The sequence below is a fragment of the Colobus angolensis genome, unplaced genomic scaffold, assembly GCF_000951035.1.
Source record: "Colobus angolensis palliatus isolate OR3802 unplaced genomic scaffold, Cang.pa_1.0 Scaffold219, whole genome shotgun sequence".
Lineage (NCBI taxonomy): Eukaryota > Metazoa > Chordata > Mammalia > Primates > Cercopithecidae > Colobus > Colobus angolensis.
Window position 1 is genome coordinate 3523749 of NW_012115366.1, and position 14904 is coordinate 3538652.

General features: G+C 56.0%; 1 protein-coding gene across 2 annotated transcripts in view; it reads right to left on the bottom strand.

Moving 5' to 3' along the window:
* Nucleotides 1-387: 387 nt before the first annotated feature.
* Nucleotides 388-14904, bottom strand: part of SNPH (syntaphilin) — a 42259-nt gene continuing 27742 nt past the window's right edge. The window contains exons 3-6 of one of the 2 annotated variants that reach the window (XM_011943396.1): nt 12372-12468; nt 11539-11646; nt 8057-8206; nt 388-4824 (exon numbers count right to left, since the gene is read on the bottom strand). In XM_011943396.1, coding sequence (XP_011798786.1) covers nt 3648-4824; nt 8057-8206; nt 11539-11646; nt 12372-12421 — 1485 coding nt within the window. In that variant the 5' untranslated portion in view covers nt 12422-12468 and the 3' untranslated portion in view covers nt 388-3647. Of the gene's footprint in view, nt 4825-8056; nt 8207-11538; nt 11647-12371; nt 12686-14904 lie in introns of those variants that run through there. The other variant, XM_011943397.1, reaches the window with a different exon arrangement.

The following is a 14904-nucleotide window of genomic DNA, read 5'->3' on the forward strand; positions in this document are numbered from 1 at the left end:
GCAGCGGGGCTGGCAGAGGGAGCACTGGCTTTGGGGCACCCCCCCTTGTGACCGTGGCTGTTTCTGCTTCTGCAAAGTGGGCATGAGAAGCCACTTCAGGGGATGTTGGGGAGGGTGAAACGCGATGTGCTCATGGTGCCCAGCAGGGTGTGCCATGTGGGGGCAGGGGGAGGTGGTTCCAGACCCTGAGCCTGACCCCAAGAGGGCAGTGGTGCCCCAGCCCCGTGCAGCTCTCTGTGTTCCTGCATGTCAGAGGCGATCGCTGCTTGCCTGGCTTTTTCCTGTGCAAGTGCTCTGGTCCCTGGACTGGAGGAAGACGCTGTGAACCCTCCCACTGCCCCCCTTAGAGAAACCACCCAGTATAAAGAAAACAGGCCAAGGGGCTTACTGTGTTTTCATGCTTTAATTCAGAGTTGTCTGCTGCAGGTACAACTCTGTCTGAACAAAAGGACAAAGGAGACAAGAGTCAAGATCCCTCCCCGCCTCCCCACTTCCCACATTCCCTGAATTCTTCGTCAAAGGGATGGCATAATATGGGAGTGCACTGTGACCTGTTTGCATTGTCCCCTAGGTCAGAGGGGGGTTGTGAGTTCTCTGGCCAGAGGCCCCTGGGTAGGCCTTGGCCCCAGAACCTTGCAGTTTGTCCCACCCCTCCCCAAAGTGCTGTAAGATACCCCTGTGCTAGTGGCAATTGGGAAGGGTGTGTCAGTGAGAAGCTAAGTGATCTCACCCTTGGGAGAAATCTACAATCGACTCCACTCAAGCCCAGCTCTCTGTGCAGAGCCCGGGCCCCAGCGTCCGATTCCTGCCTGAGCCTGGACTGGCTGGGCAGTAGGGCCACTCTGGCCCGAGCCCTAGAACTCAGGAGAAGCCACGTCTGGCCACCAGGCTCCAGAACGTGGTTCCTGGGGACACTGTTCCTCAGGACCTCATCCGCTCTGGCCAGACGCTGGGGAAAGGGGAGGCCCCAAAGATTTCTGTTTCAGAAACTGAGGGCAGGAGGAAAAGGTCGCAGCCCAACGGGATTAGGCAGGAAGGAAAAGGGTCACTGTGGAGGGTGAGCTCTCTCAGGGGGAGGCCCCACCCCATCTTTGCCCTCCCAGCCCCGTCTGTACCCTGCCTCTTCAGGGGATGGCGCCTGAGCAGCAGCTGCTGCACCTCCACCGCCTGGAGCCGCACAGGCAGCCTGCACCTTTGCATAGATGCGGGATCTGAGCACACACACACACACTCTGGAGCTGGGCCAGGGCCACCGGCTGCCACAGTCCCAGGGCCTGTCCCAGGGCTGAGTGGGGAGCTGCTTCCTCCACTGACAAGAAGAAAAGCGCATCAAAGGCCCCAGGAGAACCCCCGAAAGAGAGGACCCTCAACACTGCGGGCCAGGGCCCTCGTGACCCACACCGGTGGTCTCAGGCCAGAATAGGAGTAGAGGGCTGCTGCTGGCTACACTCACCTCCTCCACAGGCCTCAGGCCCAACCACAGCCCACTCCTCCACAGGTGGCTTCTCTAGCAGCAGGGACAGAGTAGACTGTGGCCCCAGCCCTGTCACATCCACCAAAACACAAGACACAACAGGAAGGCCACAGACGCAAGACACAGACAGGAGCAGAGGGGCTTGAAGCTTGACTAAATTCCAGTGGTGAAAAATAGAGAGATTTTATGTTGTCAAATATAGTTCATACATTTCTTTTCTTGGCAAAGCTTTGACTATGTCTAAGGAGACTACGCAGCTCCATGAGTGCGCAGCACAGGAGGCTGGGTCCGCGGCCAGTCCTGTTTTGGCTTTGGATTGGTTTTGTCCACTGCCCCCTCCGTGGCATGGCCACAGTGTCCTTCGGGGGCAGCCCCAGCCAGGCCTCAGGCATTTGGGTTTGGTTTGGCTGGGTTGGGGTATATTCCACAAAGGATGGCTGGTCTGAGGCCCTGACCAAGGCGGGGGGAGCTTTGGAGGCACAAAGCGTGTGGCAGAGGGGGGCTCCTGCCCCGAGGGCTGGTCCAGCTGCCCCCTCCCAGTGCATGCAGGTGCCCCGCCTTGCGTGGAGGGCACCGAACAGAAGGGCAGAGCCCATGAGTCAGGCAATGACTGTTGGAGCATTGGGGTGAGGGCAAGCAACCTTGGCAAAGAACCAGAGTGGCCCTTAGGCCAGAGGGGCGAGTAAGACACAGGGTCCCTCCAACCCCCCAGATGTGGGGCCTCGCCTCTGAAGAGTGGGAGGGACAACCAGATGGTTGTAACCCCTGTGGGGGAAGAGGAGTGAGTTTACTTGGTAAGATAATAAAGGTAATAAGAATGTCAGCAGCATGGCTGGGGGACTCAGTATGGTCCCGGGAAAGGAGTTGGGGCAGTGAACTTCCCAGGCCGACTGGCCTTGGGCTGGGAGCAGGGAGGCTGCGGGGTGCCTGTGTGCTCTGCCATGCCCCTGCCTGGGAAACCTATCCCAGGACACCCTGCTTTGGCCTGGACGAACATCGTGGCTTCAGTACGCCATCCTGCGATTCATCCTGCCAGAATCCCCCACCCTCCTCCAGAGGCAGATAGGTTTAAGGTTTAGGAACCCTCATCTCAGACAGCAAGCAGCCATCTCACTGGAGACCCTTGGAGGGCTGAGAACCAACCCCAAAATGAACATAGTGCAAAGCAGAAGTTGGACCCAAGGGCCCCAGAGAAACTCGGGGCAAGTTCCTGGGGGCAGTCATGGCCTCTGGCTTTTTCAGTAAGCTGTGGATTCCTGAGTCCAGCCCTGCCTCCCAGCCTGCAGATGAGATGGCCTCACCTTGGAAGACTAAGGGAGCCCCCTTGGGCTTCTGCCCCCTGCCTCCTCTTCTTGTGCTGGTGGATTCTCCAGCTGGGAGCTGGGACTCAGGCAGGCCCTCCTACCCCAGCACTGAGCTTGCCAGGCTTAGCTGCCTCACAGGAATAATGATTGACACACCCAGAAGTGCCAAGAGGAAAGGGATGACGGGAAGGCCTGGGATGAACAGACAGACACAGAACCCACACGCCCTCCGCCACCTCGTGCCCAGCCCCGTCTCTCCTCCAGCCTGTGGCCTTGACCGAGCTCCTGAGTCCCAAGGTGGGGAGCAGTCTGGGGAGGCTGGAACGCCGGCCCAGCCCAGTGGTTCCAGCCTCTGCTCTGAGCCCTGGGTCAGTGATCTACACTTTAGGCCATGGCTGCTTCCATTTGAGGAGAGAGTGCTGGCCCAGGAACCTGGGCTGAGGGCAAGGTGGCTTGGAAGAGCAGGTATGGAGTGAGCAGGGCACTGGACAGGACGGTGCAGGGCAAGGGCCTGTGGGCAACTCAAGCCCGGCTTCTCCAGATAAAGACAGCTAGAGGCTTCCTGAGCAGGGCCAGCCCTGTCTGAAGGGCCAGGGGGACAGAGGGCCCTCGTGCCCTCCCTCCCTGCGATTTGTCCAGCCGGTGTGCCTCCTGCCTTGGGTCTCCCTTCCCTGCTCTCCATCGAAGCTTTGGGATGCCTTTCTCCAACCCTTGCTCCTGCCACGAGACTGTTTTATATCCTGAAAAAAAGAAACAGTTCCACACCCAAAACTAAATAAATAAGATGATGCCCATGGGAGAAGGGAGGGGGAACGGCATCCCTACAATCAGTGGTCAGGCTGCAGGCGCCGCGGCCGGAATGGGCCTCCTCAGAGCTGGGAGCCGCCGCCCGCCGGGCTGGGACTCGGCTGGCTCAGCGAGCGGCAGCTGATCCTGCGGATGGAGTGCAAGGCCACAGTGCAGCAGCCCCGCAGCAGGGAGCTGATGTTGTAGATGGGCTGGCCCTGGCGCCGCTGGGAGCGGCAAAGCCAGGCCACTGTGGGCACGGCCGGCACCACCACAGCCAGCAGATCCACGATGTAGTGGCGGCTCCAGTAGCTCTTGGGCTCCTTCTCAGCTGCGGCAGCCTCCTCCTCCTCCTCCACGGGGCACACCACGCTCACCGACTGGCCAGGGTTGGGGTTGGCACCAGGCCGCTGTGGGGTGGGTCCACGGGTGATGGGCTCTGGGGCATCTAGCTCGTCACCCACCGTCACCACTACTGCTGAGTTGGGGTCTCTGGGCCCCGGAGGGTGAGCGTCCAGCTCTGGGCACCTGTCCCCTGACTCAGGGTCTGTCCCACAGACCTGGGCCTGGGTCACTTTCTCCAGGATGGTGTCAAGGTCAGGCTGGTACTGCACGAAGTCTGTCTGGATGGCACGCTCCTGCATGCAGCTGGCCTGCACGCCAGCCTCCATGCCACACAGCAGCTTCTCATAGGTGTTGCTGGCGGGGAAGCGGGGGCCCAGGCCAAAGGAGCTGTGCAGCGAGGTCTCCTCGGTGCCACAGTCCACCCCGGATGACAGCAGGCTGCTGGCCTCCAGTGCGTCCGTCCGGCTCAGTGTGTCATCGGCTGCCGCAAAGCCACTGTCTGCCCCATCCTCAGCAGAGCCATTGGAGGGATCGCCCGGCTGGCGGTCACCACAGACGGCCGGGTCACTCAGCTTGGTGTAGGTGGAGCTGCGGGTGAGGGAGCGGGCAGGGGACCCGCCGGCTGACTCCCCAGTGCCATCCTCCTTGGCCATGCCGTTCTGGGCCACCTCCATGCTATGCAGCAGCGTCTCCAGCTTCTTGTTCTGGATGTTGATGTCCACGAAGTACTTCTGCAGCCCCTTGTCCTTATCAATCAGGTTGTTCTTGACAGTGTCAATGACCTGCTTGAGCTGCTTGATCTCCTTTCGGGCTTCCTTCAGGGCCAGCTGGGCCTCCACGCGGTGGCACTCCTCCTCAATCCAGTCCTCCTGCATGCGTGACAGCTGCGTCTTCAGGTCATCGATCTCCGTGTCCCTGTGAGCCGAGGAGACACACACACGCTCACTGCCTGCCTGCCTGGTCTGTCGCCTGCCTGGTCTGTCACCGCCAAGGAGAGGCAGGGAGAGGAAAATGTTGCCAAGGATGAAGGGCCCTGTGCTGCTGTGGCTCAGAGCCCAAAACAGAAGGACAAACTCAACGCCTTTTTATTATAAGTGGGAATGAGAGTGGCTGGGGAGAGGGGCTGCGGGGTGAAGACAGGAGAAGCCTCCGCCTGGAGAGAGAAGAAAGGTGGGAGGAGACGCCACTCGTATTCCTTCCCCCATCCCCTCCCCAGAATGCAGACAACTCTCAACATTCAAATCCATCATCTAGAGAAGAGACTGGACAACAAAGATCCTTGTAAGTTTTACAGAGACTCCTATAAAAACCTAATAAAATCTTAATGTAAAACCACAAAAACTAGGCAGAAAATCTGTGTTCTATAGAAAGTGTAGCCTCCTACTAAAGCAGGTTGCAGAAAGTTTCAGTGGAGGAATATTTGGCCAGAGACCCCTGGGGAGAGAAATGAGCCTTCAATGTTGGGGGAGGCTGATGATTTTACATCATCCCTCACGCAGAGTGATGAGAAGTGGTGGGTGGAACGGGGAGAATGATGAGAACAGGGTGACTCTCATCTATCCATGCCAGAAGCTTCTTCTTTGTATCTTTGTATCTCCTTGTATCTTTGTATCTTAAAGAGGAAAGGCTGAAAAGATCAATGAGAAAGGCACAGAGTTACTCCTGAGAGACAAGGGCAAGCACCAGGTGAACAAGACAGTCAGCAGACTCTTGTCCAGAAATGCTCAGGCTTTTCAAATTCCCAAGTCACAGACGAATCCAGGGGTGCAAGGGGAGGGAGGTAAGTTAGAAAAATATCCCATCAGATCTAGAGGTAAAACCAGAGTGAGACAGAAGGCAACTGATTAACACTAGTGAGGAAGAAGGAAAAGCATCCAGGAGACGTCAAACCCCGTCCTGAGCATTCGTGCTCACTTCCTAGCGGCAGCCCGCATGAGCCCCCTCAGCCTAAACCCTACATTCCCATCAGTAAAATCTACAAATGCCGTGGCTGTCACTCTGGGGTTTATCAGCCCAGCAGAGTGACTGTCCCAGATCAAGCACCATATACTTTTCAAAACCAGATCAGAAATTTCCTTCAGGAAATGGGCCCAGGAATCTCATTCCACAATATGCTGGAGGGACTGGGGGCTGAGAGGATGCAGCGGCCACAAAGGTCAGCAATGGCATCACCTAGAAGGCCCCACCCACCCGTCAGGACACAGCTGGAGCTGCTTAGAGTACCAATAACAGACAAGGCAACAGGTAGTGGGGAGCGGGAGATACCTGGTCTTCACCCTTCCTGCCTCCAGGTGGGGGGCCCACTCTAAGTAACCCTCTTGGCCTCTCACCCTGCTCCTCACTCACACCTCACCCTGGGAGAAAGAGTGAGTTTGAAAGAAGGAACTGGGCATGATCCGCTCAGCCCAGTCTCTGCCTCTCTCTCCTTGGGGCCCAGCCAAACCCCAGGGAGCCATGGCTTCGAGCCCTGTCCATGCCTCAGTGGGCATCACATTTGAAGTGCGTCTTGAAGGATACGTTTGCCCAGGGAGCGAGATGGGGGCAGGGCATCTCAAGTGGTGGGGACACAGATGCGAGAACACAGAGGTGCAAAAGCACATGGTGTCTCTGAGGAACAGAAGGTGGGCCACTGCGGGAAGCACAGGCATGAAACTCGATATGGAGAGAGTGTGGGGAGACTGACAATACTTCATGCAGAGACCTGCCATAGGTTCCTGTGGGAGTAACAGACCACAGTGACCAGGGAGTCAAGGTGTGGGCAAAGCCACGCCAGGGCATCCTGCCCAAACCACACAGGGCAGATGGTCTGCTCTAAGCCGTGGGGCTGGCCCTAGAAATGAAGCTGGGAGATGGGCCATCTGCTCCCTGAGGCATTAGTGCAAAAGGCCACGTAGGTCCTGGGCATCACTGGGAAGATGAGGGAAAATAAAAATAGAAATCCTCGCTCTGCAGACAATGAAGCTCGCTGAATGCTACCCGTAACCGCCTGCAGTTTAAAACCACAACAAACCCAAATCGGGTTGGCTGCTTGGCAGAGCTGTGGTCAAGAACGATGTGGTCATGCATACAGCGTGATCCCATTTATATGAAATGTCCAGAATAGACAAATCCATAGAGACAGAAAAATTAGTGGTTGCCAGGAACTAGGGCAGTTGGAGAGAAATTGGGGGTGATTGCTTAATGGGAATGGGGTTTATTTTGAGGTGATAGAAATATTTATGAAATTAGATAGTGGTAATGGTTGCAAAATTCTGTGACTATACTAACAATCATCCAACTGTACACTTTTGATAGGTGAATTGTATGGTATGCAAGTTACATTGCAATAAAGCTGCTGTATATAAAAAAAAAGAAAGGAAAAAAGGAGCGATCATCATGCCCGCTCTGAGCTCCAGCCCCACACAGCACCTTGTCCAGCTCACAATAGGCTGCACGTTTGCATAGACACAGTCCAGAGAAGGATAGTTAAGACAATGGGAGATCACCACCCTGAAGTGTAGATCACAAAGATGAAGGCACTGGGCTGGAGGGTAGAAGCTGGGAGGGTAGAGATTAAGCACTTGAGAATGAGCTCAGACAGGCCTGCGGGGGCTCCTGGGACACACCTGGGCTGGGGAAGAGCTCAGCAAAAGGCTTCTCATGATCATCCTCCACAGCAGGAAGTAGATGAGGAGAAAGGTTTCTGGGACCTGAAGTCGAGGTGGGCCACAAGCCCTCTGGAGACTCACTCAGGAGAAGCAAGGAAGGATAAAGAGTTGTTTCTCCCCCACAAAAGAGACAAGTCAGAAAGAAGCCCTGTGCTCCAACTCCTGGAAGACGGGAGCCAGAGGAAAAGAAGTAGCCAGAGGGGTCGCCAGGCTGTAGCTGGGAGAGGACAGCACAGGCGGGAGGCCCCACAGGATAGGCCCTCATGGAAAACTGCTCCCACCTGGCCCCCAGCGGCCTCGTGGAGTAGTCAAGGTGAGTAGCTGCTGGGGATGAGGGTCTGCAAGTGGGCTCAAAAGAGGCTTTGCTGGGAAGGAGACAGCAGATGGATGCTGGGAGACCCCCAGCCACTCCTCCTTCCAAGAGGCACCCCAGAGCCCTGGTTTCTCTGAGTATGGAGCTGGTGGGGTACCCCCAGGGCTGCTCGTGGCCACCCGCTCACCGGTCCTGGAGCCGGTCCTGCGTGTCCTTCAGCCGGGCTTTCAGGTGCCGGATGCACACCTCCTTCTGCTGCAGGGGGGTCAGGTACTGCTCCGGGGTCGGGGGCTTGATGCCATGGTTGTCACTGCACAGTGTGTATTTCATAGAGCGCCTGCAAGGGGAAGCCCATCATCAGGGAGGGAGGAAGAGGTCAGGCAAGGCACAGGTGGTTTACCTCTGGGGAGCAAGGGGACGCCAGCCTCACCATCCCTGGCCACCAGATGGCTCCAAGCCAGGCCTCCCACACAAGGCAGGAGAACCCTCAGCCTTCTGGCAGGTGGGTTTTAGTAGAGTTCCTCTAAGTGAAAACCACAGTGTCAGGATGCAGGCTTCAGGGCTCCTCTAGTTATGGCTGGGTGGGGAGATATAACCCAGAGCACACGCGTAAGCCTGTAATCAGGCCAAGTGCTTGACCAATGCCATCGATCCTTACAGCAACCCTGGAAGTAGGGACTGTCTTCATCTTTTAGAGGGGCCGCTGGCCTCAGAGAGGTTAGCTCTTGCCCCGAGCCCCTCAGGCAATCCCAGTGGTGCATCGCAGAACCCAGGTACCTCATCTTCCAAACCAGAGAATGAGCTTGAAGGCTGGAAACTCAGGTGTAAGTGGCAGATCCTGGGTCTGCATGGCAGACAAGGACTCACCTCCACAGAGGAGGAAACATCTCCCAGGTGGAGGCAGAAGCTCTCCTCTCTAGAACCCAGACCCCTCACAGCCTGGGGACAGGGAGGGCAGACAGGCGCAGGCACAGCTCTCTCCATACACGCCCTGGCACTCTCACTCCTCAACCCCGCTGTGTACATGTGGGTGTGTACTATATGCATGCACACTTCCTGGGATGTCAATTCCCCGTCCATTCGCACCTACATGCCCACATACATGGAGACACACTTGTGCCTCGCAGCTACTCACAGGTACTAGGGCACCAGCGCAGGCACATGTTCACACTTTCACCTCCGGGGACACATGGGAGCACACACGTGAATACCTGCCGGCTCTGGGCAGGGACCGGTTCACTGCGGTACTCTGGGGTGGCAGCAGGCTGGACATGCACTGCTCCCAGCACAGGGCGGCACTGACATGGTGCCCTACCAGGGCAAAGGAGAAGGAATTGCCACCCAGAGGGCAGTCAGGTGCCAGTAGGGGAGGGAGGGCCAGGCTTTCAGAGGGAAGGAGAACTCCCCAACTCCACAACAGACTACAGCCCAGGCAGCTCTACTCTTAGCATCCTGGCTGCTGGTTGTTCTGCTCATAAAGAAACCTTGGATCTTGGCTTAAAACCTGGACATGTTCTCATGCGACTAGAGACTCAGGCCTTGTTGCCATCCATCCAACTCTGCTCCTTGAGGGGAGAGTGACTGGCAGGTCTAGGGAGGGGCAATGCCCCTTTATGAGCCTGGAAAAGGCAGGCCCTGGTGAGGCCCATTTGCTGAAGCAGCCAAGCTGGAGGCAGTTTTAAAAGTTCCATGGATGCTGTATAGTGTTTACCAAGGAAAAAGTACTAGTAAGTCGTAAACTGTCAAAGAGAAAGTGGTTATAGAAGTTGAATGAGAAATGGTTTTCTTCTATGTACCCACCTCATGGCCCCTAGGTTAACTCAAGCCAAGTCACGCAGGTCTCCTCTCTGCTTGGCAAGGGGTGGAGTCACCCCTTGGCAAGGGGTGGTAGGAGTGGGGGAACCAAGATTAGCTAAACCAGTAAGGATTGAGGATTAGAGAGGAAGTAACTATTTTACATTTTTCATTTTGCTTTCATGAGTATTTTTCCCCAATATAAAATTTAACACATATACATTTTTAGTCACTAGCTCTATCTTTGTAAAAAATATATATGTATACATATATATATTTTTATATATATATATATATAAACTAAAATTAGAAAAAAAATATGCTACGGTGCATGTTTCTCAGCTATTCCTGCCTTGGAAAGCCTGGCTATTTGCAGAGGGGACCTAACTGTGGCCCCACTGCTCACCCAGGGGCAGCAACCTTCATTGTGGGGAAGAAGACTAGGAGCAATTCTCAGCCCTGGGGTTGGGATTATCTCCAAGGGCTGCAGTTATGAGATGTGTTACAAAATCTGTTACTAATAGAAAAGTATTAAGTTGCCAATTATATGGTATTCAAAACGTAAATTAACATTTCAAAATGTAAGTTAGCACTTTACTCCTATGTCTCCCAGTCTCTGGGGTGGTGTTACAGCCAGGATGCAGGGGCATGGGTCCTGCACATGGGTGTTACCCATCACATGTGTCACGATGGAAATCTAAGAGCTGCTGTTTCAGTGGCTTGGGACATCACGTCACACAAATGACATCCTTTCCACTGAGCCCTCCCAGGAGGTGCTCCAGCCATGGGAGCCACAGGCCAGGCATCTCCTGGCCTTAAGTCAGATCAAAGCTCAAACAACAGGAGGTATCAACTATGGGCCAACTAGGATGCACAGGCGGTGTGTAGATATCAAGTCACTGAAGCTTCCGAGTTATTAGCTCCACTTTAAAGAAAGGAAATGGAGGCTAAAGACAGGAAGAGACCAAATCCAGAGCCTATGCTCATCCCCACATGCCCCAACCTCTCACTTGTATTTCAATGCTGGGGAAGCAGGACAAGGCCTGCCATGATAGCTCTTGCTTCCTGGTCTTCAAGGACCCACAGCTCCCCTACACCTGCTTCTCCAACATGATCCTGCTTTGTGAGTCCAAGTTCACCTCACCCAAGACTACAACTTGGCATCTGCTGCATTCATAATATTTCGTCTTCCAAGCCAGTTCCACCTCTGTCACTCTCAAAGTGTTCCCCTGAGAAGTGCATGATGGTAGACACTGTAGGCTGCTTCCCAGCACTCATCTTGCTTTCTTCCTAGCAGAACCCCCATTTTGTCTGGGGTGGTGCTGTTCTGGGGAAGATACTAACTGGCCCTGCAGCTAGAGTTATTCACATGACCCAGTTCCAGCCAGCAAGAACTGGCAGGATTTGGGGGCAAGGTGTCCCTCTCAGAAAAACAACCTCTGAGGAGGGCTTTGGTCCTTTCCACCTGTTCCTTCCCGGAGGGCAGGCCTGATACCTGGAGGTACAGAAGCCACCTGTGATGACAAAGACAAAAGCTGTACACTAAGGATGGTGGAGCATGGAGAGAACGCATGGGGTCCCCGACGCTTCAGGGAGCTGCCAACCCTTGGCTCCTTGTTCTGCAAGCATCACCCCTAGTTTGTTTAAGCCACTGTATTTTTTTCTTTTTTATGTACAGCTGCATATTGTCATATCCATCTTACAGACAGGAACTGAGGCTCATAAAGGAGAAGTGACCTGCTCAAGGTCACACAGCCAGCGACTATGCTGGCGTCAGGGGTGGTTAGAACACGATCCTGCTCCCCTACCTCCCCCACCCCAGGACAACCTGTTCCCAGCCAGCAGGGCCAGGACCAGAGAGGAGGGGCCAATTACCTTGGCGTGGGACTGCTGTCACTGCCCTTGTAGGAGCCGGAATTGCTGCTGCTGCTGAGCGAAGAGGTGCCATAGGCATCCCGCACACTCACAGGTGGAGAGGTGCGCCTGGAGGCAGGAAGAAGAGGCAGGTGCTCGTTCTGGCTGGCGGGCAGCTGCGGACACTGGGCGAACACTGCCAGGCCGCTGCGGCCCAAAGTGCCCCCACTTTGGGGTCACCACAGGGGAGAGAAGCAGGGAGAGAGAGACGCACAGACAGGGGTGACAGAACAGACAGTGCAAATCAAGATGGAAAACCAGAAGAAGGCTGGTCCTCCTGGCTCCCCAGGGACAAGAATGGAGGCCGGCAGGGCTGCGGGGCAAGGGTGGGGCCTCATATGTGCTTATCAAGGTCCTCAACTTCTGGGGTTCCCCAAACCCAGGGGAGGAGATCCCTGCATAGACTGAGACAGAGGTGGAGAAGAATGGGGCATACAGGGGTGGGGACAGGAGGAGGGACCCCCGGGGGTAAAAATCAAGGGACACCAAGTGAGTCTGAGTGGATGACTGCACGACTTCCCTCCAGTCATTGTGAAAAATCAAACAGTATTGATGAGGCTACTGTTGGTAGGAATCCAGTGGTTTACGCCTTCTGAGAACTCTCACATCCACTGTGTGTCATTTGAGCCATTGACTAGTTCCAGGAGGAGGCAGGTGTTAGCAAGCCCATTTTAAAGATGGGAATGGGAAATGATTTGCTCAAAGACACACTGCAAGTCGGTGGCAGGTGGAGAGAGGCCCGCGCCCACCTCCCGCCCTCCGAAGCCTAGGCTCTGAGCGCGGGGGAGACTCACCTGCGGGATCCAGCAGAGGTCCGTCTACTTCCCGGCAGGGACATGGCCATGAGGCTGCGGGTCCGAGTAAGTGGTGGGATGGGTGGTATCCCAGGGGCTGAGGAGAGAGGGCGGGTTGGGGGGCCCGCAGAAAGGGCCGGGCCAGGCCACGTCATCCTCTCGCTGGGGCCACTGCCCGGCATGGCTTCTCTTCTCACCGTTCGGCAGGACACCCCAGGAGCGAGGGCCTGGCAGGCCACGGCTGCCTCCACCAGTGAATTGAATGGGGCTGGTGCACAGGTTCCCACCACCCAACGTAAAACCACAACTGTCAGGAGTGGCTAAAAATCATCAGTCCAACCCTGCGTTCTCCAGATGAGTGAATGTGCCCCAGACAGAGTGAAGGCTGTGCCCAAGATCACAGAGGCTTCAGGAGCAGGGCCTCCTGACTGCTGGCACTGAGTCTTCTACTCTACAAGCCAGGCCTGCTTCTTCCCTGGGACCCTGATACTCAGACCCACACACCCCCTTGCTGTTCAGTCCTCCCTGTCTGGTAGGGGCTGCAGGCCGTAGGACTCCTGGAGCAGGACCAGGAACCCTGAATTAGGACGGGCTGGTCTCGCCGACCATCACCTTCCCAGTTGGCGCGTGGTTCGGGGCTTCCCGTCTACAGGGAAGACAAGACAGACCAACATACCAGCACATGTGTAGAAAGACATATGGATACACACCAACATGAGAAGGTACCATGTCCCTGCCATTCCAAGATGTGCCACACGTGTCTCCATGAACGTGCTCAGGCAGCCAGCCCATGACGCAGGACATGCAGCCAGGCCCTCCCGCACCCACACAGCACACAGGCATGTCTGCACCCACCCTTGCAATGCGCATGCTGGTTTTGGCATCTACCAGGAATGTAGGGGCACAGACTTAAAGCAGAAGAGCACTGGGGTGCATGGGAGCAGAGGCCCTCCGCTGGGGGTGTCCCAGTGGGTGGACCCAGGAGGAAGCGTTCATGCCTAGAGAGACCCATCACTGGGCCTCTTGCTAAGTGGGCAGGTAGACTCAAGCCCCTGGTTCCTGCCCTCAAGTCCTCAGGCTTCTTTCCTGGGTAGAGGCTTGGGCTCCAAGGGCAGCCTTTCTGGGGTTTCAGGAGAGGAGAGGCCCCATGCTAGCCTGAATTTTGGCTGTTGTGAGGAGGAGGGCTATACTGGGCATTAGCCCAGAGTTACTGGAGTCTGGGGCAGAGTGGGGAACCTGGGCTCTTTGCAGCCAATGTGCTGGTCCTGTGCCAGCTCCAGGGACCTCAGTCCCCTCCTTCCACGCTCACAGCAGGGACTAGGGACAGCAGCCTGGGTTCCAGGAGACTTGGCTGAGGATGTCATGCCCGGACCTCTCCCCATGCTGGAGGGAAGCATTCACCCAGCCCCACTCCACACCAGACCTCGTGCCAACCACACTACGTACATTATGCCATTGACTCCTCTCAACAACCCTATGAGGAAGTGCTGTGATTAGTCCCCTTTTACAGATGAGGAATCCAGCCACCGAGAGGGAAGGGACTTGGCCAAGTCACATCCCAGGTGTGTGGCAGAGCCAATATCGAAACCCGGTCAACATCAGATGCTGAGGGGCTGGATCTCAAACCCCAGAGTCTCTGGCCCGGGGACCACCCCCTTCCCACATCAGGGCCTCCCCGGAGCCTGGTCATCCCAGCCAGCGGCGGGGCTGCCTCCTGAGTAGACAAAGGCACTGCTCAGATGGCCTGTTTCCTGGCGGGGACATAGAACACGGCCTGTTCCCCTGGAGGGTCTGGACACAGCCAGCATTGTCTGCCTGGAGGTGTCGGGTGCTGGGCTGCAGGACCTGCCGACACCACGCTTGTCACCTGAGCTGCTTGCCCCAGCTTGGCAATGCTTCCCACTCATCATGCCCCAGTCACCCAGGCAGGGCCTCCTGGAACTGTAGGGCTGGCCCCTAGAGCAGGAACCATGGAGGAGGGGTGATTTGCGGATGAGAGGACATCAGTGCTCCTCCATGCTTATGAGGATGGCCATAAATGGCTCACTGCCTCCTGGGCACAGGAGGATCTTGACAGCTTAGGGTGCAGAGGGACACATGGGTAAGGGCTCCAAGGATCACCTGCCATTGCCTGAATCCTTCTGTGGTAAGGTGGCCATGCTGAGTGCGCTAGTCTGCCTTGGCCCATTACTTTAAGCAGTGATCCTTCAAGGCCAGCTTTGTTATTGCATTTGGGCCCAAGGTCACACAGCTGCAGGGGTGACATGCTCTGGCTTCTGGTCAGCCTGGCTTCACTAACAACTCTCCCACCATCGCCCCTGCCCTTCTGGGTTTTGGGAGGATATAAAAAGGAGGCTGAGCCTTCAGGAGGACTTTCCAGCAGAGGCAGGACTCATATCTGAGGATGGGCTCTTCCAAGCCAGTGTGAGTGAGTGTTCTAAGGAGCCAGGAAAGTCCAGGCAGAGTGCTAGGCCCAGTCCTGGGAAGCAGGCAAAATGCCTGGTTTGTCTTAGAGCTGTGTGTGGCCTTGCTA